Here is a 26597-nt window from a genome sequence, read left to right as displayed (position 1 = left end):
CATGTAATACCAAACAGATTGCTCCATCTGTATTTTTAAGCACTATTAAAGGATTGTTGTAACAGCTGCCCATAGTTCCAATAATACACCATATTTCGATTTCTTTTATTTCAGTTTGGATAACTTCCTTAGCTGATAAGAAGATTAGATATAGCTTGACATAGAATGGCTCATGTGATTTTATTTTTAGTTTTGAAAGGTTCTCAGTGTCAAAAACATATTTCAATGTGATTTTCTTCATAAAATTGAAATCTGCACAGTAGCTCTGTCATCAGTTGTATATTCACAGTGCTCTTGTATTGTTATCAACACAAACTATTAGTTTGGGCTTAGATTTTTGCTGTGCCTTAGGTTTTTGATCTTCAGGCACTTGTTTGGAGTTATTATTCTGCCATTCTGTCTCCATTGTACGCTGCTCCTGTTGTTATCGTCCTTGTGTTCACACTCAGAAAACTGCCACTGATCACCCCTGGTCAGTCAGTCCAGTATCTGTGGGTCTTTTTGGTAGTTCCCAATTTTCTGCTGGATCTCAGTCGCTATAACTCGTTATGAGGTGAAAGATTAGTGGTGTCTCTTAGGTGCAAAGCTCATGCAACATGTGGAACAACAACAGAATGGCACACAGCTGCTCTTTCAGCAGCATCTGGAACAGCAGTTACATCAAAAGCAGCAACAGCAATCTGAGTTGGCCTGTCAGAAAATTCAGCTTTTGAAGAATCAACCACAAGTTCAGGGTACCCACCCCATACAGATGAAGGTCACTTCCAAGGTGGAAAACTGCCTGCCTGCATTTCCACTGTTTAATGATGACAATGAGATTGGGACATGTGTTTACAGTGGCTGAAACAGCAGGGCACCACTTTTCGTGTCTCTAATGACACTCTCCCTTGGTCACTTTTTCTTTCTTCGAGTCCACAGAGATTTTTTTTGTTTTGTTTTAATTGAAGAAGTGTGTTCTCATTTCTCACATTTGAGATGTGCAACGTGCACATTGCTTTTGAATCATTATTTGCAATAATTCCGTGTGGTTGCAAGGCGACTCAAATTTCATCAATATCATAAACAATCTGGTCAATCATATAGCTCCTGGCTGACTGACTAACAATTGTTGATGTGGTTTCATTTGTGCAAACACAGCATGCAAAACTTCTTATGCTTGCTTTTTAATTTGGGATGTCGTCATGCAATTGGTCCCAATCTAGAGGTACAAATGATCACCCTCAAACTAGACAACCATTCCTTGGACATTATTTTGAAAAACACCCACTTTCTAAAGTTACAGAGGTAGAAAAAGAGCGTCTCATGGTTTGGCCACAAGTGTCAGTGGTCCAGATGCCACATCAACCATAGCAGAGGGTGAAGTACTCATAAACCACTTCCCAGATAGTGACATCATGATTCACCAATTTCTGATGTGTTCATAGCCACTGAACAACCAGTCACACCAAGTCGGCATGGGCAGGAGGGTCTCCTATCATGTCCAGACTGCTTCACAGCACATATGTGTGTTATCTCTCCAGATTGTTGGATGCACTGCATCTTTTTGTAGGAAAGATGAGCATCTCTGAATTTCATTTTATAAACTGTTGGGATGATCAGACCCTCTTCCCTACAATTGTCAGGGGATGGTACATGAACTTCAGTCAGTTGTTCCTCAGGGATATCCTTTCACTATCAATTTGTTTACTAACCTCACAATTATGATCCGTTGCCAGGTGGACACAGGAGCTACCATTTTCTTGGTAAACCTCCAAACATTGCTTGTCTGGGTTCCCCTGAATTGGTATGTTGGTTATGTATGTTGACAGTTTGATTTCCCTTCATGATGAATTGATGATCACTCCCACATCCCAAAAGGTCACACAACTGATTATGCCGTTTGTTGTTGATAGTTATTTGGTCAGAAACATTTTGGGTCCAGATCCCTTCTTGTCTGTATTCTCCATCAGTGACATCATTCAGGTCATCTCTGGAATAATTCTCATCCAGGAACCCAAAAATCTTTGTGCTGCTTTCACACCAATCTTTGAACCTGGCCTTGGGAGTACCACAGATTTCCAGCCTCATATCTTCTTGCATTTAGTTGATGTGCCCCATTTCTGCCAGGCACGACCAATTCCAGTCTGAAACTTCCTGGCAGATTAAAACTGTGTTCCCGACCGAGACTCGAACACGGGACCTATGCCTTTCGCGGGCAAGTGCTCTACCAACTGAGCTACCGTCGCCCGGTACTCACAGCTTTACTTCTGCCAGTATCTGTCTCCTACCTTCCAAACTTCCCGTGTTCGAGTCTCGGTCGGGCACACAGTTTTAATCTGCCAGGAAGTTTCATATCAGCGCACACTCCGCTGCAGAGTGAAAATCTCATTCTGGAAATTCCAGTCTGCTTATGGGTGGCCACTAAGCAGGGACTTGATTGCCTCCATGAGGCTGGGGTGGTTGAACCAGTTAAAACCAGTGCTTTGGCCATGCACCTCATAGTGGACAAGAAACCCAAGGCTCTCTCCTGCTATCTGGAAATTTCAAGTGGTTTTTCTAAGAAATACCTTACCTATGCATATTTGCAGATCCCTCCAGATGAGGAGTTGCAGCACACCATGATTACAAAAACCCTTTAAAATAATTATCGTTTATTCTTCAGCATCCCCTACTTCAACAGAGAACTGTTTAAAAGACTGACTACAGTTACAAAACACAGTGCTATGATAAGAGTTTCTGAACAGACGATATGGGTTACTGACACAATCACTTAGGTAAATTCTACATTTATGTACAACTCTTTTCTACTTATTGTTAAAATATTATATGGTACATATTTAGTTTTAATTTGTTTTAGATCTGAAGGTTAGCCAGAGTGATCAAAACATGTTGTGTAATTAAAAATGTGCAACTGTGACTGAAGACTAAATGAGAATTGTTTTAAATATAATGCAGCTGCTGATTCTCTCAGGATGAATGTGTCGACTATAGTGAATGGCACTCCTTTTGGTGTACACAAATACAGGTTCTTGATCTTTGATTCTTTTCTGCTCCAGCAGTCTTCCAAAGACCTGGAACAGTTAACAGTGTCCATCCCTGCTTGCATTATCTCAATGATTTGATTGTCACAGGCACTACACATTAGGACCAGCTGCACAACCTTCGCACCCTATTTACTACACTGTATGATATTGGGCTCAAGTCTGCTTATACAAATACCAGTTTTTTCAGGAGTAAGTAGAATACCTCTATTACTTGCTCAACAAAGAAGGGATCCAGCCCACTGACCACAATGTGCAGAAAACTTACAGGGCCATGAAACTATATCCTGTCACTTCTTGTACCTAAACAGGAAAAATAAGTCAAAAGACAGAACAGTATGCTATATAACAGCCTAAACTGTATAACAGCCTGCCGTGTGAGATTAAAGGTGTGAATGACCTCCATGTCTTAAGCCAAATGCTGAAAATACATTTATTAAGTAAAAGCTGTTATACTCTAAATGCATATTAAAATTAACTGTAGATACACAGTTAATATCCGTGAATACCCCATGTATTAAGCAACAGAGTATGACATAATTATAAATACTGTAAAACTAATTATAAAAACTCTGAGAACCTATGTATGTTTATTTAATAAGAAACATTGTACCAAAAACTGATGACATCTATGCAATTTGTATTGCAAATAAATATATCAATCAATAAATCATGAGTCACACTTGGTACCCTGTCTTCCATCCTTTTCCCCATCAGCTCTACTGATTTTGGCCCTGGATGCTTCTTCATATGGCATTGGCATGGGAATGGTGACAGTACTGAACAATGAATTGCCTACATGTCAAAAACACTAACACCTGCTAAAAAGAACTGCTGGCAGATAGAAAAGGAAGCTTTACCAATTATCTTCAAGTTCCATGTTCACCTATTCGGGACTAAGTTTATGCTTATTATAGACCACAAACCATTGTTAGCACTATTTGGGCCACACCTCCGTCTTCCAGAGTATACAGCACAGTGGCTCCAGCATTGGGTACTTTCTCTTGGTTCCTACAGTAATAAATACAAGCCCACAGTGCAACACACAGATGTGGATACTCTTTCTTGCCTACCCACAGTAACAGACCCAGAATTTGCCCAGCAGGAAATTTCATGTTTTCATATAGATGTAGAATGACAACATACTTCAAACTGGTTTCCCATTATGGCTGCTTGAATTGCTGCTGACACACCCTGTGACTCTAACTTACGGTTTGTCGTGCACTATGTGCTCCATGGCTGGCCCAAATAGCTCCAGGCCTGGGCTCACCTTCCTCATCTTCTGTCTGCCATCACTGGTGCTCTCCTGCTTGACAGTCAGATATTCACAATGTCATCATCCCAACTGCCCTGCAGCCTTTGCTGGCCAGGGCTGAACAAAGGCATAGAAACCATGGTGTACAGCTGTTCTGCCTGCACCAGGCATCAGGCTGTTCTACCCCAATCTTTTGCCCCTGGTGCAACCCGTCACCCATGGGACCACATTCATTTGGACTTTGTGGCCATCTTTGTGGGCTCCATGTGGCTCATTGTAGTGGTCACTTACTCTAACTATTCATTTGTGGCCAGCATGACATCCAGTGCAACAGACACCACAGTTAACATGCTCATCCAGGTTCTTAACAACGGAGGGTTTCCCAGGACCACAGAGTCAGAAAGTGGGCCCTCATTGACAATGATGGCTTTTAACAATTCTGCCTCTCAAACGGCGTCAGACATCTATTTAGTGTCCCATTTCATCTATCATTCAATGGCTAAGCTGGGTGTATGGTATGGACGTTTAAACACCAAATGTTTTAAAAAAAGTGGTGGGAACCACCACTCATGATGCTCCTGAGCACTTACAGGACCACTCCCATTCATGTTGGTAACCCAGTGAAGCTTCTTCCAGGGTAGCAGCCATGTGCTCTGCTCCATCTCCAAACCCCACAGCCCCGTGATCAGACACAGGCATGGAGGTGGAGGTGTCACCACAGCCTCTGCAATCTCGATCAATGTCGCCCACATTGCCACAACCCTGCTTGTTGTGAAATCCCTAGCTCCTCTCACCAGACGCCAGGATCAAGTGCTAGAACACCAGCCATACTGTCAGTTCATCTCCCAAAGCATCATTCAGGCTGCCTCCAGCCCTACAAGCTCATGTAAGGGTGGTAGGGATCTGCTGTCTTGGCCCAGTAATTTTGAAAGCCAGCTGGAAGGCATGTAACTTGATGAAAGCCATTAGACAATACTACTACTACTACTACTGGCAATGCTATTATCACCTCTGCAGTGCTGGACACATGGTGCTATGGGGCTACGTGTATCTTGCTGGCCAATTAGTGCTTGTGGTTGTGCTATAAAGTTAGCTGTGAAGTGCTATCTTCAGGTGTGAAGTTTCTGTCCTCTCATATCCTTCTCACACTGTTGGCTGGTCTTAGGTTCATGCTATGTCTAGGGTCACTTCTACCATTCTTTCTCCATTGTCTATTGTTTGGGTCTTAGATCTATACTAGATCTTAGGTTTTTCATGTTCTGTCACTTGTTTGTATGTATTATTCTGCTGTTCCATCTCCATTGTCCATTCCTTTTGCTGGTGTCCTTGAGTTCACACTTGGCAAACTACTGTTGATGGCCCCTGGCTGGTCAGTCAAGCCCATGTGCATCTTTTTTCCCCCTTCATCCCCAATTTTCTTTTGAATCTGTCACTATAAATCTCACTGTCAGTTCCTTCTGAACATAGGAAACTTGTTCAGCATTTCACGGTCAGTTATTCGGACCTCACTTCCTGAGTCAGGAACAATGTCAACTGGCACATTTTCTACAAAACCACACACTTATGCACAAAATATTGCTTAGTAACTTTTCATCTAATTTTATTCATCACTTAATGTTGTTATTAAACTTTATGAACATATACTCACTATTAATGATGATGTAAATAAAATAGAAAGAAACTTCCACATGGGAAAAATATATTAAAAACAAAGATTCCAAGACTTACCAAGCGGGAAAGCGCCGGCAGACAGGCACATTAACAAAACACACAAACACACACACAGAATTGCTAGCTTTCGCAACCGATGGTTGCTTCTTCAGGAAGGAGAGGGAAAGACGAAAGGATGTGGGTTTTAAGGGAGAGGGTAAGGAGTCATTCCAATCCCGGGAGCGGAAAGACTTCCCTTGATGTCTGCTTGTGTCTGTGTATGTGCGGATGGATATGTGTGTGTATGTGTGTGCGAGTGTACACCTGTCCTTTTTTTCCCCAAGGGAAGTCTTTCCGCTCCCGGGATTGGAATGACTCCTTACCCTCTCCCTTAAAACCCACATCCTTTCGTCTTTCCCTCTCCTTCCTGAAGAAGCAACCATTGGTTGCGAAAGCTAGCAATTCTGTGTTTGTGTTTTGTTAATGTGCCTGTCTGCCGGCGCTTTCCCGCTTGGTAAGTTTTGGAATCTTTGTTTTTAATATATACTCACTATTATGTGGATTGTCTAAATTTGCTTCCGAGGACCAAGCCATACCCCAAAAGCATTTGAGTCTTCACCTTTTCCCTTATTGGTGATGTAAAAAACTTTATGTGATCTTTAGAATAATTTAGGAGTAAAGAAGAGCATTCACTAAACAGCAGAATCACTCTGTGCAGTGAACGGTCTCCTTTACACATGAACTATTTATGTTCTGCCAGAACGTTCATACTGTATTTATGTGGACTTTTTTATTTTGTGTGTTGTTTTTTTGATGAAATCATGTCTTGGGGTACCCATGCTCATGTTTTTATATTTTTGTATCACCTGTTTTATTTCATTTGGCCATTTATCATCTGAACCACTACCATCTGATAATTTGTCAGATAATACCTCTACTGTAACAGTTTGTTGAAATATTCTAATAAAGTTGATATCATCTAGCAGTATTTGCTAAGGAGCTTATCTTTTACTCTCCATGGTAATATGCTAATGACTACCTGTAACTGATGTTTTTCTCTAATTGTATTATCTAAGTATTTTGCCTTATTTAGATGACACTCTGTGAAATCTCTATAAAATTTTCAACTGCTATTAGAAGTTTTTGAACTAAAACGTTCCAAACATAATTTATTTTGTGTCCCCCTCATTCCAGTAGTTTGATTTAAAAGTCATTTGAAATTTGTCATAATTTGTAAATTTACAGCATTCAACATTGTGCTGCATCCATATTTAGGCAGCTTAAAACAAAGCAGATTTTCTCTTGGTTATTCCATATCTTAGGTAATTTGCCCCACCACGATTTTAAAAGCAGTACTTCTCCTGATGGAGTAAAAGTTGGGAACCTGTGATTTAAACCCTTATCATACACAGCAGAGAAATCCTTCCGAGCATTATATTTCAACTTATGCTGGGCAAATAGATCGCATACCTCAGGTCTGGCACATTCAAAGTCCAGGTAATTATTGATATGTGAATTCTGTGTATTAGAACTTTCATCCCCAACTTCATGTAATGAAGTTCCTTCCTTATGATTCCACTTAGTGCCTAAATACTGAAAGCATTTCAACATTCTTAGTTGTGGCTTGTTCTAAATTACCAATTGTCACTGTTAATTCTTTTTCTGATATTTACTCTCTATTCACTAGAATATGTTGTGCTCAGTTAATGGTATGTTAATAATCAACTTTTCTTCCACCAAGTCTAGACAATCATCTAAATCTTGTACATATTTTTAATCCTATTTCTCCTCTTTTTTTCTAGTTTGCCCATTCTTGGTTTAAACTGTGAATTCAAATCAAGCAGTTTGTCATCTGTGCTAAAAAACCAATTTTAGAAAATCTGTTATCTATTTGAGAAAATCTGATGTCCATTTCGCACAATTAGTTGTCTAGCTGCTATAAGGCCTGCTTAATTGTTTGAAATGCTTCATTTCCCCCTGCATGAGCCATGTCATCAATCTCCTCACAAATAATGATTAAAAAGATTTACAGAGTGGTATTGACAATGTTATTTCTTTTATCAAATACGCTCTTAGACCAACAAAATTCACTGTCTAAATTGAATGTTTCCTAACACCATTATTGAATAAATTAAAATTAATAATCCATTGCACGCTAAATGGTATCCTATTTAAACAGAACCCACCAGGTTCTGATAATGCCCGCCCTAATTAGAGTTCATACAGGCTGCAGCAGCTACTTGTCTGCAGAAGCTGCAAGTGCTTGAAAGTCACTGGATTCCCACTGGGCGGCTGCCCCTGACATCTGAAATGGCTGAATGCAAATTGCCACTAGGCAGCTGCAGCACATGTTTTATGCTTTCTGTTGCCAGTGCCTGGACTCTTGTTCCAAATGAGCTACATGCCCATCATGCAGATAGTGCACACAAACTTGTACGAGTATAATGTAGCCCCAACTTTCAGCTTTTGATTCTTCTTTCTGCAAGATCATTTGAAATTATATTAAATTTTCAGAAAATAACCTTTGTATTTAACAGTGACCAACAAATATCATGGAACAATGTCTAATGTTTTTTTGCTCTTACTGCTGAATATCTTGATGAGTTCTTGTTGATTATGCTTGCTATGAAAAATTCATTGTTTTATGATGGTGTGATCAAATAGTAATGGGAATTTTTTAATTTTGCAGGCTTTGTACATTTGATTTTCAGTTTTTTTATATTGTTGCTACACATGTTCCTTATGTATGTTTGCATTTTCAGCTTTTTTGAATATTTAGTTTATTGTTGACAGTCAAAATTTTTACTTTCAAAAGAGGTGGATCAAAGAATTTCAAAAAAATTTTGCTTGAAAAATGGAACAAAGTGCAGCACTGCATTCAAAATGTTGATTGTGGGGTTTGGCAAATCTGCTATGAGTAAGACAAAGAGTTTACAAGTTGTATAAACATTTCAAAGAGGACCAAGAAGATGAAGACAACGAACGCCCTGGATTCCGTAGCACATCAATTACTGATAAAAATGTAGAAGAAGTAAAGAAAATGGTTCTGGAAAATCACTGAATCACCAACGGAGAGGTTGCTGATGATGTTGGCATATCCTTTAGCTCCTATCAAGCAATTTTGGGCATGAAACATGTAAAAGCTGTTCCAAAATTGTTGAATTTCAACCAAAAACGACATCGCACAGACATCAGTCAGGAATTGATGTATGAAGCCATAACAATCCTCAACTTCTGAAGGAGGTTATAACAGGTGAGGACACATGAGCATGACATCAAAACCAAGGCCCGATTATCCCACACTGCCTGAAGAGACAAGACCAAAAGAAATTCAACAAGTTCAATCACATGTGTTCTTCTCACTGTTTTGTTTGATTACAGTGGATAATGCATCATGATTTTATGGTCAATAGGAAACACTCTCAGGAAGTTGGAAATGACCAGAATTGTGGCAAAATCACTCATGGAAATTGCATCATAATAATGTTCCCACTCACACCGCAATACATGTTCATGCATCTTTTGGCAACAGACAAAACCATTATGTTCCCTCAGCCACCTGCGACTTCTTTCTATTCCTAAGGCTGAAGAGAACCATGAAAGGACGTAGTTTTGCCACCATTGATGATATAAAAACAGAATCACTGAAGGAGCTGAACACCATAATGAAAAGTGACTTTCAGAAGTGCTTCCAAGATTGTAAAAGCACTGGCACATGTGTATTGTATATGAGGAGGATTACTTTGAAAGAGACTACGCTGATATTGATGAATAAATAAAGATTCTTTGAGAAAAACAAAAATCGTGTTACTTTTGATCACACCTCATATATTCCTTGAATGCAATATTAACAATGTTAAATCAAGGACAGACTGTAATAATATAATGAAAAGGATAGCTGCTACTCACCATATAGCGGAGATGCTGAGTCGCAGAAAGGCACAACAAAAAGACTGTCGTAAACTTAGCCTCCAGTCAACAAGGCCTTTGTCTAAAGTAGACAACATACACATATAAACGCACTCATGCAAACGAAACTCACACAGAATTTTAAAAATGTTTAAGGTTAAAGTCATTAAGTATTTGATAACTTCAGGTGGTGCCATCTTGCAGATTGTCACCTTCACCAAGGTCATAATGTGAAAGTGAGTCTGAGCATCAGAGTCAAAATTAAAATTATTAGTATTTGCTTTTCAATAAATGCTCACTTTATGACTTTTCAAAAACAACAGCTGTGTAACAAACACCGAAGTTGGACTACTACTACTTTTATTTCTCTGACTACTGCAGCTTCTCTTTTCAAATCCATACAAATAATGATTCAGTGTTTTCTTATTCTTTTGTCATTCATTAATTACATAATTCTGCCACTTCTGAAGGCTGGTGAACTGTTATTACCTATTAACAGAGTATAAGCATCTGGCTTGAGCAATGCCTAAGCTCATACTAACTAAAAGTGTTATACGTATTAGTCCCTTTTTTTTTAAGTTGATATTGTTATGTTGCACATTCCTTAAAGCACATAGAGTCAGAGATATCTCAGGTTCTCCTTGGCACTCAGTATGGTATCGGCAGCTCCAAATGGCACCTGCTGTGATTTAGGGATTTCTGCTGTTGAACTCCATCAAATGCACATTGTTCCAGGAGAACCTCAGATAAATAATAAAAATAAAAAGCAAATACTTGAACACACACACATATATATTAAAAACAAAGATTCCAAGAGTTAGCAAGCAGGATAGCGCCGGTAGACAGACACAATAAAATAACACACAAACACACACACAAAATTACGAGCTTTCGCAACCGGCGGTTGCTTCGTCAGGAAAGAGGGAAGGAAAAGGAAAGATGAAAAGATGTGGGTTTTAAGGGAGAGGGTAATCTCTCTCTCTCTCTCTCTCTCTCTCTCTCTCTCTCTCTCTCTCTCTCTCTCTCTCTCTCTCTCACACACACACACAAACACACACACACACACACACACACACACACACACACACACACACAGTGTAACACTGTGCCAAGATGTGCTGGCAGTGCATCAAGGCATGTTTAGCCACAGGGTGATCCTCATTACCAACAAACACTGTCTGCCTGTGTCCATTCATGCGAATGGACAGTTTGTTGCTGGTCATTCCCACATAGAAAGCGTCACAGTGTAGGCAGGTCAGTTGGTAAATCACGTGGGTGCTTTCACACGTAGCTCTGCCTTTGATCGTGTACACCTTCCGGGTTACAGGACTGGAGTAGGTGGTGGTGGGAGGGTGCATAGGACAGGTTTTACACCGGGGGTGGTTATAAGGGTAGGAGCCATAGGGTAGGGAAGGTGGTTTGGGGATTTCATAGGGATGAACCAAGAGGTTACAAAGGTTAGGTGGACGGTGGAAAGAGAGAGAGAGGATAACAGCATAATGGTGATAACTGCTGGAGACTAATCACAGAATAGCAACCAAGATTTAATGCAAAGCATAACACAAGCCTACTACAGTTCACGTTTTTATTATACAAGAGAAAAAGAAATGATTGAAGAAGGCATTAGCCGACTCTATAAACCTTTCCACTAGGCTGTCGATAGGTTTAATATACTTCTCTAGGATATAAAGTTCTTAAAACACCAACCTATCCGAACTCCGGAGATGGGAACTTGCCCTTCAATATATACCCATCCTTTTTTCCCCCCTAAGGTAAGTCTTCCCGCTCCCGGGATTGGAATGACTCCTTACCCTCTCCCTTAAAACCCACATCCTTTCATCTTTCCTTTTAGCTTCCTTCTTTCCTGACGAAGCAACCGCCGGTTGCGAAAGCTCGTAATTTTGTGTGTGTGTTTACATACACATAAGTAACAACTTTCTGAACTACTCTTATGCCATTTAATTATTAGTAAAATTATAATAAAATCAGTTGTGCCTATGCTTGCTCATTTGTAACTGAGCATACAGAAATTTTTGCATGTCTAGTACTTACGAGAAAATATCCAAATTTAATTCAGCCAGATTCTGTACTCTTACACTGTTGATGTTGGAACCGCCATTGTTGAACTAAATACTGTTTCCCCAACTTTGTTACTGTCATAATTTAAACTACTGTTATTTAAAAGTATTCCCTATTTTTTTTCAGAATCAACTTCTACCGTTGAATTGGTCTTTTGTTCCTAAAAGCCACACTGATCACAGTTTATAATTAAAAAAATGTCTTTCTTTTTCCAGAATTGTTTTCAGCGAAACAAGAACTGCTAAGCTGCATTCTCCCAAATTACTGTAGTTCGACTGCCTTTGCTATCTCTGAATATTGTGATGAAGTTGTCTGGAACATTGCCAGTTGTCAACTGCTTATTTGCTCTTACTTCTCTTCTTGTTGATTATGAATTATTTCATTAGTAATATTATTTGATAATCGGTTGGATGAAGTTCATGCAGCACCGTGGACAGCAATGTCACTATTAGTTTATTATATCCTTTGTTAAAAGCTGTTATTGAATTATAGCAAAAAAATTATGCAGCAATTGTAGAATAAAACTTCAACTTTCATGAATGAATTAATCATGGATGACATTCCCTATTTGCGAATTACCGTACAGTATTCTTCTGACATGCAACTGTAGTATCTTCAACACTGAAAAGCTCCTCAAAATATTCCTTCCAAACTCCCAAACCTTTGGTCCTTTCCAAAACTGTATTATCATGTTTATCTTTAATGTCTCACACCCGTGGTATTTGCCCTTTTCAGAACAGATACTGTTCTAATGGTTAATTTAGCAGCATTCAATTTTTTAACAACACTTTGTACATGGGCTTTCCATGGTAGTTTACTGTCTATAAGGACACCTAGGAATTTGAATTGTTCAGACTCACTGATCATATACCCATTTTGTGTAATTAAACTGTCAGCTTTAGTTGAATTGTGAGTTAGAAATTGTAAAAAATGGGTCTTAACTGTAATTTAGCATCAGTTATTCTCTACAAGCCATGAACGTATGTCTTGAAGTTCAGTGTTTGGTACATTGCCTATGTAGCGCTCAGTATCTGTCACTACTGAACACAAATGTTTTAGACTCACCTATTCCTTTATATATGTATAATAAACAATAATGATCCCAGCACAGGCACCACCCCCCTCCCTATACTTAATTGTGTTCCGATCAGAAGACACCTCATAGCCGCTCTCATTACTGTGGAGAATGACCTTTCACCTTCTGTTCTTGAAGTATGTGAGGAACCAATTGTGAGCTGCTACTCTTATTCCACAATGATCAAACTTCTGCAGCAATATTGTGTGATTGAAATGCCTTATGTGAAATCAAAGACCACATGTAATGTTCGAAATTTTTGTTTAATCTGCCAAGCGACTCACAAAGAGAAGAGAATACAGCATTTTTAGTCGTTAAACCTCCTCTGAAACCAAATTGTAAGTGTGGCAGAAAAATTATGTGAACTGACATGATCAATTACCCTTCTACGTACAGCCTTTCCAATGATTTCTGCAAAAAGCAATAGCATAGAAATAGGTGTAAAATTGTCTACATTACACCTTTCTCCTTTTTTATAAAGTGCATTCACAACTAAGTACTTCAGTCTTCAGGCATTTGTAAGGAAAAAGTTACAAATGTGGTTAAGTACTGGACTAACATATGTAGCACAATGCTTTAGTATGTTGCTAGATACCCCAACTTATCAGTGAGAGTTGTTTCTTTGGTGATGGAATTATTGACTCAAGCTCCCCATTGTCTACATCTACATGATTACTTAGCTATTCACAATTAAGTGCCTGGCAGAGAATTCAGCTTTCTAGCTATTTCTCTACTGTTCCGGCTGAAGGAGAGAGGAAAAAAAACCACTTAAATCTTTCCATGAAACCTCTGATTTGTCTTACTATGACGATAATTTCTCTCTATGTAGATGGACAGCAACGAAATATTTTCACACTCGGAGGAATCAGTTGGTGATTGAAATTTCATGAGAAGATCCTGCTGGAATGAAAAACGCTTTTGTCTTAATGATTGCCACCCCAACTCGCATACCTGATACAGTCTTTGATTCACTTTCCCACACAACATTATCTATGTGATCATTCCAATTTAAGTTATTTGTAACTGTAATCCTTAATTATTTAGTTGAATTTGCAGCCTTTAGATTTGTGTGAGTTTTTTGTGTAACCGAAATTCAGTGGATTCCTTTGTGTATTCATGTTGAGGAGTCAATTGCCACTTTTTGCACCGCACAAATATCTTGTCTAAATTTTTTTTACAATTGGCTTTTGATCTGCTGACTCTACAAGGAGGGAAATGACAGCATCATCTGTAAACAGCAGAGGGCCTATAACACTTCCTTGGGGAAAGCCATATATTACTTCTGTTTTACTTGATGACTTTCCATCAGTTACTCCGAACTGTGACCTTTCTGACAGGAAATCACACATCCAGTCACCCAACTGATATGATACTCCACAGGCACACAATTTGATTAGAAGTCTCTTGAGAGACACAGAGTCAAAAAGCCTTCTGCAAGTGTCATGAAGGCATATTTCAGGTGTCAGCCTTGGAAAGCCACTGGCTAACAGAGTTTTGCCACAGCTGCGAGAGTGTGTGTTTTCGTTGGGGTTGGTGTGTACTTTTGCAAGCAAAAGAGCTGGAGCTCAAAACCTACTGTGAATACTGTATTCTGTAGTGTGTGTCTATTCAGCACACATCAATCCACTATATGCGAGTGGTTGCCTTTTCTTTATTTTCCATATTGTTCCACCCATCAATTTCGATTGTTATAATTTGCTAAGAGAGTTATAGGATTCCCTGCAGAAACTAAGTTTTTATTTAATTCACCTGCTATATTCAGAAAGTGATTGTTGAATTCTGTACATATTTGTAACTCGTCAGTAACAAAAAGATTGTCCTGTGTACTGACTTTATATTCTCAAACTTGTACTGTAAGCCAAACACTTCCTTTACGATTTACCACATGGTTTTTATTTTGTTCTGAAAATTAGTCATTCTGTTTGCATATGACATGCTGTTTGCCTTCCTAACAACATTTTTAAGCACCTTACCATACTGTTTGTAATAGACTCCTGCAGCTTGATTGATACTAATATTTTGAGGTAATTCCCACTTTGTTCTACATATCATCCTTATCCTCTTAGTGAGCCATACAGCTTGCCTGTTAGTGGTAGCAACCTATTTTAAATGTTTCACAGGAAAATAATTCTCGAAGAACGTGAGAAATGTGTTGCGGGATGAGTTACACAAGATGTGTCTGAAAAGTTGGAAGAATAGTCTCAAAAAGTAAAGGAAATATGAGTTACAAAACAAAATACCTTTACTGGCCTTCAATGTAACTGCCATTAGCTACCTTCAACGTAACTGCCATTAGCTACAACATACTTCTGATATGAGCTTCAAGGCTGCAGCAACCACTTCTACTGAAGTTGCTTAAAGGACTATGGTTGCGTATTACTGGATATCCGCAATGTCTGCAAGCTCAACTTTCTTGCTGAAAACAAGGTGGCTGTTCTTCGAAACCCTCAGTCTCCAGATCTGATGCTGGCAGACTTCTTTTTGTTTCCACACTTTATATTAGCATTGAAAGACATGCTCTGCAGACCTTGCATGTGACCACAACACTTCAAGTGATTCCACAACAAGCTTTTGCTGACAGTTTCTAACAGCTCTACAACAGATGTCAGAAGTACGTAGTAGCTAATGGTAATTAGGTTGAAGCCCAGTAGAGGTTTTTGTTTGTAATTCCTGTTCCTTTATTTTATAAGACCATTCTGTATCTACACTAGAAACATTTAACATATCCGAAAGGCCATTTACCCTTTTACTAATAGAACAACCTTCTAGAAAAGAAAAATGAACAGAAATGTAGTGTTATTGATTCCCTGTGCTATAGTTGGAAAGAATAAAGTCAGATGATGTAAATTTAGATCTTTCAACATTATTCTCCTTCCACAATCACTTGTAAAAGTAATATTGAAACCACTGCGTACAACTAATTTCTGGTACTGTCTCTAGCTTCAACAGAAATGTTCTGAAATCAAGGTTAGGCAACATACAGATAACTATAATTAAAAGTATAGTTTCACTACATTCAGTTGCCCCCGCACTCAGTGGTCTGTCCAGTGCTTGTGTGTGTCAATAAATTCAAATGGAGTACTGTTTTTCACATACATGGTCACTCCCCCACTTCGCAGAGCTTCTTGAAAAACAGACAGCTAATTGACACCAGTATAGGACAGCTCTGAATTGTCACATTCCTTAAATAGTGCTCTGATGCACCAATAATGTTAGAGTCAACATAAACAATCAGTTCACTAACTTTATTTTTAATACTTCATATTTTAATGAAATGTGCTCTAATTTCTTGAAAGTGAAAATGGTTCCTTTGTTATGAGAGACTTCCCTTAAGCAGCAATACCTATTTAATATAAAGAAGATGTAACTCTTAACATCAAGTACTTCAGCAATTTTACCATAAGTGATCCCAGCACCCTCCACTACACTGTCACCCATAAGCTTTGCCAACCTGCACGGCCATGCCTAGTGAAACCCAGTCTATTGACAGACTTAACTGGCATCACTGCAACTTGAGCCATACCACTGCCAGCAGTGCCTTCTAAAGCTCCATGTTAATAAGCCCAATAGCTGTGTTAAGACGAGGCTGATTATGTTACTGAAACAACTGCATGAGGTGCACACCTGTGCTTCAGATCTGAGTAGCTATTATGCCACGTTATCATGCAAGTGATGGTAAAATTGAAATGAGACCAGTGAAACAACACAATAATTATGTGATTTTGTCAGTTGAACTGATGCCTTTTGATTATCACTTATTCTTTTTGAAATGTTGGAATATAACATCATATGCTGAGTGATATGCATGACTGGGTCTCTCTGGCTTCTGAGAGAAATGTTCCTGAAGATGTGAAAAATTCACTTGACATAATAACATTCCTGAAATTTCATATGCTGGAACGAATATGCCATATTTAGCCAGGTCTAGGTTTGGCTAACAAATGTTTACTGACCTGCAGGCACATTATTGTTATTAGTCCTCTACAATGTAAATTTAGTACATACTTCAGTAACTAATTCTGATACAGTAAAGACATATTCATGTAAAAAAGACAACCTGATTGGTATCAGAATTTCAGATGCGATTTTTGCATATTTTTACTATTGCTTTTTTCTAATTACTCTTTACCCATTCCCTCTTCCCCCTTTCAACATTATACAAAAGGTAACTGGCTGAAGGGAACAAATCTTTCTACCCTGTTCACCATTCTCTACTCTTGCCTGCAAAATCTATAGCTTCATGAGAGAGAGCCTCAAAGGGGTCGACCGAAGCGTCCGATCCCATCCGTCGGCTTTGACCCGTGACGTAAGGCTGGTGTGGTGTGTGACGTCACGACGGCGCGGGATTTAGTTTGTGAGAGTGGCGTATTTGTAGGTGTCGTTTTGAAGCGATCGGTGATGTTTTTGGTTTAGTTTGCGAGTGTGAATTTTGGTAAATTGCTTTTTTTTATGTCTTTGGTAGGTATGGATATGACTGACAGTGTCAACAGTTTTCGGTTGTCGGCTATGATGAGGGACAATGTGTTGTCTCTAATAAAATTTCTTCAACTATTCGGACTTTTGGATGAAGTCGTGAAGTGCTCAGTATGTCGTGAAGAAATGAGACTTACTTAACGTTCCGGTGTCTCGGACCATGGACGGCTGTATGTAGAGATGTTGTAAGGATAACAGGTCAAGGGAAGTGTTCAATCCCAATGTGTAGCTGTGAATGTTGGTATTTGTATCAGGAGATGTTTTTGAGCCATATAGGTCAAGGGAAATGTTAGGTCCTAATTTATGGGATCGGGAGCTGTTGTTGAGCTATATAGGACAAGGGAAGTGTCCGATTCCAGATGATATTGTGTTTAGTGGTATTTGGGGAGTTTTGTGATGTCGGTTTTTTTCGTCGTTTTGCGTGGTTTTGTATGGGGATGGGTGTCTAAATTTGTTTATATTCAGTTTTTCAACACCCAAAAACCCCCTATTTCCTGCGTTTGTCCCGTTAGTGTCATTAGGCTTTTTGTGGAACGTGTGTGTGTTTGTTTTTCAATGTATTTTCGTCCTCATAATGTGTACGTAACAACTTTATATGTGCCATATTGGAATCGTGGTTTATAGTTGTTTCCGCCATATTTGTGACGTCATGCGTCAAAGCAGACGGGCGGTATCAGAGTTTCCGTATTTCCCCTCAAAGTACTTAATTCATCCCCATTGCAGGCACCCATTGACAAACCAACCCACAACCCTCACGTGTTACTACCAAAAAAGCTATCATAATGCAACATCCACACTTATTACAAATCATTCTAGTTTTGCAGCACAGAAAGGACTACAGAATACTTGTCACAAAAGGTACTTACCTTCCAACAAGCTGTATCGCTGAAGCGTAATATGCACTTGTCAGCAAGTATGTATATAAAAGGCGTGACTACAGATGATTACTGCTGTCATCAGCGAATTATAATGTGCACAGTAATCCAATGTCCAGCTAACTCTAAAATAATATGTAGATTTTCATCTACCATCATCTTGTGGTGCAACACTTGGTCTTCTTTTAATCCCTCCATTCATAGTCCATCCTTCTTGGGGTTTTCTTAAATAATTCCAGGCAAGATTCATTTCCTTGCAATAATGCTTACCTTTTCTTTAAACCAAATAAAAAATAATAAGTCATTTAAATAAGTGCTTTGTAGGGCAAGTCTGTAATAAAAGTGGGACAAGAGCTCCTGAAAAATGAATTCTCTCTTATAGAATATCCTCATTCTGTCATCTCATTCATACTGCTGAATGCCCTAGTTCCACTTTGGAAGCAAAAGTGATGTAAACTGCCCTTGAAGCAGCTTTTATGACCCTTATCCAGTTTTCAGACAATATAAATGAAATATTTCACATAAAAGTTTAATTAACTGAATTTATTGAAATAGTGCAAAGTGAAAGTGTTTGGAAAAACTGGCCAGAGCTTACTAAGAAAGAGGAACATCTGTTATGACCCAAAAAGAAACTTTTCTACCTTAGAAACAGAAAAAAAACAATCCTGGTTGAACAAGATGGATTTATTTAATCTTCACATGTGATACATTTCACCTGTTGTAGGCATCATCAGACAATCAATAAGAACTCTTGTTAATCATGACCGAGGCATCGAACTTAATTAAAAGTCCCATCGAATTGGTAGGTAACAGCCAGATAATTACCGTCAACGCCTCATTACATCACCAATAAAATTCTTCCTACTCATAACTGAGGTGTCAAATATGATTAAGATTCCCAAATAAGTGAGGAAATGGCCAGATAGCCATTGTCAATGCTTCGTTACATCACCCACAAAGAAACTGCTCCATGAACACTGTTGTGGTATGACAACACATGCTCACAGACAGAACATGTGTGTGTTCATGGGCCACTTTCTTCATGTGTGATGTAATGAAGCATTGACAGTGGCTATGCGGCTGTTTCCTCCCAGTTCTTTGGGACTCTCAACAGTGATGTACTAAAGCATTGACTGTGGCTATCTGGCTGTTACACTGATTCTAGGGCTTTTAATAAAGTTCGGCGCATTGATCACGATTAGAATGTTTTTATCGATTGTCCGGTGATGTCTAGAACAGGTGAAATGTGTGTCACGTGAAGATTAAATAAACCTATCTTCTGCAAGAAAGACTGATATTTCTGTAACTAAAGATCTATTACAGTTGCTGAACCAGTACACTGCAATAGTTATGGACTGGAGCGATTTTAATTACTTTTCTAGCTCATTTTTTTCCCCTTGTTGCGTGGTTTACGCAGTCTATGTAGTTCTTTACAAACTAACTCCATAGAACTTTACTATTTTTAAATGTTTTATTTCAACAGGTGGCTTTATGCTTCCAGAAGATGGTAGCTCATGTATTGGGCATCCAATTATCTCGAGCTGAGCAAGAGGAGCAACAACCTGTTATGAGAGCAGAAATTGTGGCTGCTCCACCTGTAATTCCAGAGAACTCTTCAACCATTACACGCACCTCTTCAGTTTGTGTTATCCAGTGAATGTCACATTGTTGCTTTGTATCACCCGTTTGAAATTTTTAAATCTCTCTCCAACTGATGTGAAGAAAGCTAATAATTGTTCACAAACACTGTTCTGAGAAATTACAGAACAGTACAGCTGTTGTTATATTGAAGGGACTATAAACTGGAAAACAAACAGAATAAGATGAAAAATTTAATGAACATTATTAGGAAACTACATATACATAGGCTACTGTATAAATAGTACTTAACATTTTAATCTTTTAATTTATATACTATAAAACAATAAAACATAAGAAATATCATTATTTTCAATCAGTTGCATAGTGTAAGTTGAGTTCACAAGTGGAGATTCATGCATTCTGCTTCTAATTAAAAAAGGTTCGTGATGTCTGACATGTATTTTAGACTGATTCTTGTTCTGCAGGAACATGTCTCACATGGTTCTGACAGTTATACCTATTCAAATAATATTCCATTCATAGTGAGATGATTGCAACTAGAGGGCTAGGCAAGTATGGTGAAACAGAGAAACAGTGATGTCACTGATGTAATAATCTCAGACTCTGCATAGTCACCTTTATATATATATATATATATATATATATATATATATATATATATATAAAACTAAATGAGGTCTCTGGAGAAATATAAGAATACTTGAGGTGACACAGACCCTATGAATTATCTTAAAAAATCGACTGAAGACGGGCAACCCTACATTTAGAGCAATTGTAGGTTTAAATAAAGCTTTCACTCTTTGAAATCTGGATCGTAGTGAGACTATAATAACTGGACCGAAAGGTTATCTACAACTCACCCAGAAATCAGATTGTAGAAATGAGAAAGGACAAAAGCAAAGCACTAGATGTAAAGGGTGCGAGATGGGGCTGTAATTGAGGAGAAAAGAAATCTTTGCAGTTTGGCTTTCAAGCAAACTGGGAAGCACATATAACTTCAGTCTGTGTTGGAAAGTTAATTTTATTACCTACCAAATACATTACCTTGCTAAGTGGACAGTTGAAAATTTTTATGATTCTATACATCACTCCTTCCCGTGTCTTGGTACAACAGAGTGATGGACTGTGTAAGACATTTCTCTACCCAATATTACTTGTATACATGTCAGTGTTATTTTTGAACTGTGATTGGCTGTTGACACCAAATCTCAAAGGAGTAAATGTACTGCCAGGCTCTTAACAGTAGTCCTAATAGTCTAGTGACCTTTCTACAAGACGTTCTAGAGTGACACAATCTATTATCCACACTTGTCTGCATTATGAGTTGAGTTTAATACAGTACTGAAAACAAGTGGGAACATTGTCAGTGGTTTACACTTTCATCTTCAAAATCTGTTATCTGTGATACAAAGGCTACAAAGCTGTCATTTAAAATCTATAATGCATGGCTTCTATTTCAGGTTATCAATGTAGATATCTAAGACTTTAAAGAGTACTGATTCATTTATTGAGTCACCCTCATACATATTTTATAAAATTGCGGTCAGAGCTCGTATATATAAAAATTAGGCAATCCAAAATTTGCCAATGTGGTGTCCAGTTAATGAATACAATTCCACATCTTGCCACTTATGATGAGGATCATGCAAAATGAGAAGAAAGTTACTGTTTACATATTTCATATTATAGACATATTTTGCAGCATCAGTTCAGTACTCTTCCTCCTGCACAGAATCTGCCAGAATAACAAAGGGCTGTCAAAGCTGCAATCTAGTACAGAACATCATAAAATGTCCGTCACTCAAATTGAATCATGTGCTCATAAACACACACTACTATGCTACTCTCTTACTTAGATTTGTAAAGCCTACACCAACACAAGTTAATTTCACTTTTCTGGACCCAACATTTAGTTCATCTTCATTATCTACAGTCTCTATTACATCAAGTTTAAAAGCCAAATTAAAGAACTCTTTCATGTGACGAAGAAACTGAATTGCATAAGGTGATAATGGTCCAGTGATACACACGGATACATCTTTTGGTGTAAGAGCCATAAATAAAGTGGTGTGGCTCTGAAACACTGAGTCTACACAGCCACCCCTGTACACTTCTTCCAACAGTCGATATGCTGCTTCTCTTCCTATATCTTCTGGTACTGATGGAGGCAGATTTGCTCCAGCAGCTCTGGAAACCATTTCACCAGTATATACTACACCTGATGTTGTTTCTGCGTACAAAGCGATCCCGAAACCTGGCGACTTGCCTGATTTCGTGCCAGTACAGTGGTCAGTGTGAATGTACACATCAGGCAAAAACTTCAGAATAATGCCTTTCGCTGATTCTACTAGTCTGTTCGCAATCGCTGGTGAAACACGTACTGCATAAACTACACCACGTACACGTTTAATTTTTCCAGGTTCTTCTAACTGCAAAGGTTTCAACTGCTTCCTTACTGGGCACTTGAAAACAATTTCACCGCCACCACCTGGTGCCATACCACGCTTTTTGATTGAGAATTCAAGTCCCTCATCTGTTCCAAGAAATCTTCGTAGGATTGGACGGGCAACATTATGAAGCACATCCACTGAAATGTCTGCCGCACAATTTGTAACACCTTTCAAAACAGCATTTAGCGGTTTCTTGCAAAAAGGAGCAAGAGCTATAAGCACTTCCAAATAGTAACCAATACCTCTCGCTTTACAGCATTCGTGTTCAACATGTCCTCCAAACAGCAATCCAGGTTGATAAAATAAGGAGGTCCCTGTCTCATTAACCTCTACAGTTGAGCCATTCGTTACCTTATCTAACAACCTCACAAGATTCACTTCAAATTCTCTAAGACCTGGATCGTCACTTCGAGATCTAATATTCTTAACTTTAACAGCTTTTCCACTTAACGTCGATAATATTAACCGCTGTCGTAAATAGTTGCTTCCATCAAATTTTAAAACATCACTCTCTTCCGCCATCGTTGTCTGCACATGCAAACATTGTAAACACTTCCAGCCTCCTTGGATGGACGATTAATTGCAACTAATCGATAAATCGTAATTATTGTGCTAATCGATTACGTACAGTCAGGATTCCACATGTGCTCTACAGTGCAGTCAACCAATGAGAATCGAGTTAGCAATTGTTAAAGGATTGTAAATAATATTACAAGTTCATTTTTGTTTCTGTTACATGTGCGCAAGTATCTTTGATGTATTTGATATTTGTATTAGAGATTTGTGAAGTTTTTAAAAAAATATATAGTTCTGTGGCTTGGTGCTAAAAGGCCCAATGTCCATAATCAACGTTTTTCAGTTATTGGCTCTACGACACTGTCCGTAAGGTCATTGTTTTGGTGTAAAAAAGGCCAATGTCTCCTTTATCAACAGAGATACAGATTCATTTAGGGCATATACACAAACGGAATGTCAGAATAGCATTAATGGAAAGAAAGGCCAATATACACTTAGGCCCGTTTGAAATATATTTTTGTATAAATAAAAGGACCAAAGTGCATCTATATGTGTTTGCGATGATAACCCCCGCCCCCGTCAAGCAACTTGTATTGGCATTGTTGTATAACATTGTGTTGACATTGTTGTGTAATTGTGTGTTGAGACTGTATTGAAATCGCTTGTCGAGATGGTTTTGTAGTGTTTGTTTAAACGCCACTTAGATCATTGTTACACAGGTAACAAGATGGCAACAAGAGGGAAAAAACTGCTACAAATGGGTTTGAGAGAAACTCCAAGCCAAGGTAATGAAAACTTGTATTATTCCTTTTACTTTATTACACTTGACTCTTAAGCATTACTGTTGTTTGCTTTACACTATAATAATCAGTATAAAATTAGCAATTATAAGTACTTTTGTGCTTTAAACAAATTATTAGCACACGTGTTCTCTTCAGGTCCGTCTCGGTAGCCCCAGCAACAGAACCTGTCCTCCACCGACGAAGAATTTTTACAACTTAGTAATGAGATTGATGTCACCAACTCACCACCTGATTGTGGCGATCTAAATGCCTTTTCCTCTGATGAGTATTTTCCCTCATAAGGTAATTCAAGCGATACAGGCAGTGAAGCGAATGGACAGAATGAAGCGAATGAACTGCATGTCGTGAACACACCAAATGAAATGAATGCTTTGAGTGAATTGAATAATGACGAGGACGAAGAGGGCAATTTATTTCATGAACAAAAAGAGCATCGACAACGAAAAATCGTGGAAGAAAGAAGGTTGAATGAAATACTACCAGAAAAAGAATGAGGACCCCATACCTGTGGGCAAGAGAAATAAGGAAGAAAAGAAGAAATGTGAGTTAAAATATAACAATGCTACAGGAAAAACGATTAAGGCCAAAGGTCTTAAAGCAGCCTGTACATGTAGGCTGAAGTGTTTCGAAAAATTCAGTGAAATTGAAAGACAAACTATATTTGCATACTATTACTCATTAAGTAATGAAGCAAAAAAAAAACCTATTCATAGTAGGATTGGTTTGTGAAAAAGGTAAAGATCGCCAAGGATTACGAGGTGGTAGAGAATTGGAGAGTAGGCGAAAATTCACTCGGTTCTATTCATTCCCTAAATCTGGTGAGCATATCGCAGTCTCTCAAAAAATGTTTTTACATATACTTGATGTCTCCTTTAAAAAAAAGTCCGAGTTGTAATGGAGAAAAAACGAAATCGAACTCAGGTATGTGTGCTGAAGATCTGTGGGGTAAGCATGGGAACCAGCCAAAAGTGTCTCAAGAGGCACAGAAGATTATTCTCGATCATATACAGATGTTTCCTGCCATTGAATCTCATTACTCTCGTTCACATATGAAAGAAAGTACCTTTCATCCAATCTGTCAATTTCTTAAATGTACAAACTATATGTCCATTTTTATACAAAGAACAACATCATACCTCAGAGTAAGTCTTTCTACAGGCAGATGTTTGTGGAAATTTTCAACTATCAATTTAAATTGCCCAAAATGATACTTGCGCAATATGTGATAAATTTGATATGATTATTAAATCTACCGACCAAGAAGAAGAGCGAATAAATGCTGAAAAGTTGAAAAATGAACACTTTAACTTTGCCGGAGCTGCATATAAACTAAAGGATATAGACAAGAAGTTGTATTTGAAGGATAAAAAGCTAGCTGTCGTTTCCTCCAATTTGAAAAAGTGCCTTAGTGAATGAAGTATCTTCTTACAAGAGGCAGCTCTGGACCTATAATCTCATACTATATGAGACAAGATGTAATCAAGCTAATCCAAAACAAAAAATGTGCTTCATTTGGGGTGAAACCATTGCCAAACGGGGTAGGCAAGAAATTGCTTCGTGTCTGATGAAGTACCTAAACAATGTATTAGACAAAGAAGTATCAGAAGTAATATTCTACAGTGACTGTTGTCCAGGTCAAACAAGAAACATCTTTGTTAGAGCAATGTTCCTTTATGACGTGCAAAAACGTCACGAAGAAGGGCTTGCAAATCCACCATAAATTCTTAGAGCCAGGTCTTACTCATATGGAAGCTGACACAATTCATGCCCTTATTGAGAGAGCAAAGAAAAAATCTGTAGACCCCATTGAAATTCCAAGGGTTTGGGTGACCTTCATCAGGCACATACAGTGTGATCCAAATCTTATTGTATTCGAAATGGAGCAAAGGGAGTATTTCAAGTCCCTCACGGAAAACATCGTCATCCACAGGACTGAAAATATCGAAGTGGAAACTGTGTATTGGAACAGTGTTAGGTGGGTTAAATGTGCGTTTAATGAAGATTCACATTCTAGTTCTTGTACAAAACCACTCTTCAAGATAATGTACTGTTCAAACTATTGGACATAAGTAGAAAAAAAAGGAAACAGCATGGGAGCAAAAAGCAAGCTACCTAAGCCTATATCAAACCAACCACTTCCTGTGTCAAAAGAAAATTCAATTCAATTATTAGCATCCTTGTAGTACATCATCAAAATGCATAGGACTTGTCAATAAACACTACAATTTAAAATTTATAATTGAATTTACTTGTCAATTAAACATTACAATTTTAATAGAACTATACGAACATTAACATAAAAATATACAAGTAGAATAACAATGCACCAAAAAAAGCTAGTGATTCTCATATTAAAGATTATTTCCATTCTTACATTAACACTGTTTCACACTTTCATAGAAACAGCAAGTATTTAAATGTGAGTAATTACATATATTTATTATGTCAGGGAAATATTAACTGTGCTTTTATTGTCAATGATTCATAAACGATTCAACACTATAAAAACTATTGCTCAAAAACATGTTTTTTAATTCTCTTTTAAATATGTTCAGTTTTGGTATTATTTTTAGTTCTTTGGGGAAAGCACTGTAGAGGATTTTGGGTTGGTATAGTACACTTTTGTGATACACAGCTGTTTTATAAATTTCTCTGTGGAAATCATTCCTGTTCCTTGTTTCATAGTTGTGAAATTCTCTGTTTAATGTAGAAAATCCCTCGTGTAAGGATTGTAGTGTCATGATTTTTAATTCTTTGAAAGCATACCTGCGAGAGTCTCTATGTCCTATACCTTTTATTATTCTGACTGCCTTCTTTTGTAGTCTAAATGTTTTGTGAGACTGTTGTTCCCCCAAAACTGTACACCGTATCTTAATAAACTGTGCACAAA

General features: G+C 38.1%; 2 protein-coding genes across 3 annotated transcripts in view; one reads left to right on the top strand and one right to left on the bottom strand.

Moving 5' to 3' along the window:
* Positions 1-20061, top strand: part of LOC126355130 (ras-related protein Rab-28-like) — a 73272-nt gene extending 53211 nt beyond the window's left edge. Inside the window, exon 5 of one of the 2 annotated variants that reach the window (XM_050005314.1) lies at positions 19820-20061. In XM_050005314.1, the coding sequence (XP_049861271.1) occupies positions 19820-19993 (174 nt within the window). In that variant the 3' untranslated portion in view covers positions 19994-20061. Of the gene's footprint in view, positions 1-12128; positions 12207-19819 lie in introns of those variants that run through there. The other variant, XM_050005315.1, reaches the window with a different exon arrangement.
* Positions 20062-21422: 1361 nt separating this feature from the next.
* On the bottom strand, positions 21423-22970 carry LOC126355129 (RNA 3'-terminal phosphate cyclase-like protein). The gene has a single exon (XM_050005312.1). It carries the CDS (start codon positions 22908-22910, stop codon positions 21774-21776), a length of 1137 nt encoding a protein of 378 aa, XP_049861269.1. The 5' UTR covers positions 22911-22970; the 3' UTR covers positions 21423-21773.
* Between the last annotated feature and the right edge of the window lie 3627 nt (positions 22971-26597).

The sequence above is a fragment of the Schistocerca gregaria genome, chromosome 3, assembly GCF_023897955.1.
Source record: "Schistocerca gregaria isolate iqSchGreg1 chromosome 3, iqSchGreg1.2, whole genome shotgun sequence".
NCBI lineage: Eukaryota > Metazoa > Arthropoda > Insecta > Orthoptera > Acrididae > Schistocerca > Schistocerca gregaria.
Note: the sequence above shows the minus strand (reverse complement) of the source record. Positions and strands in the feature narration are given on the sequence as shown.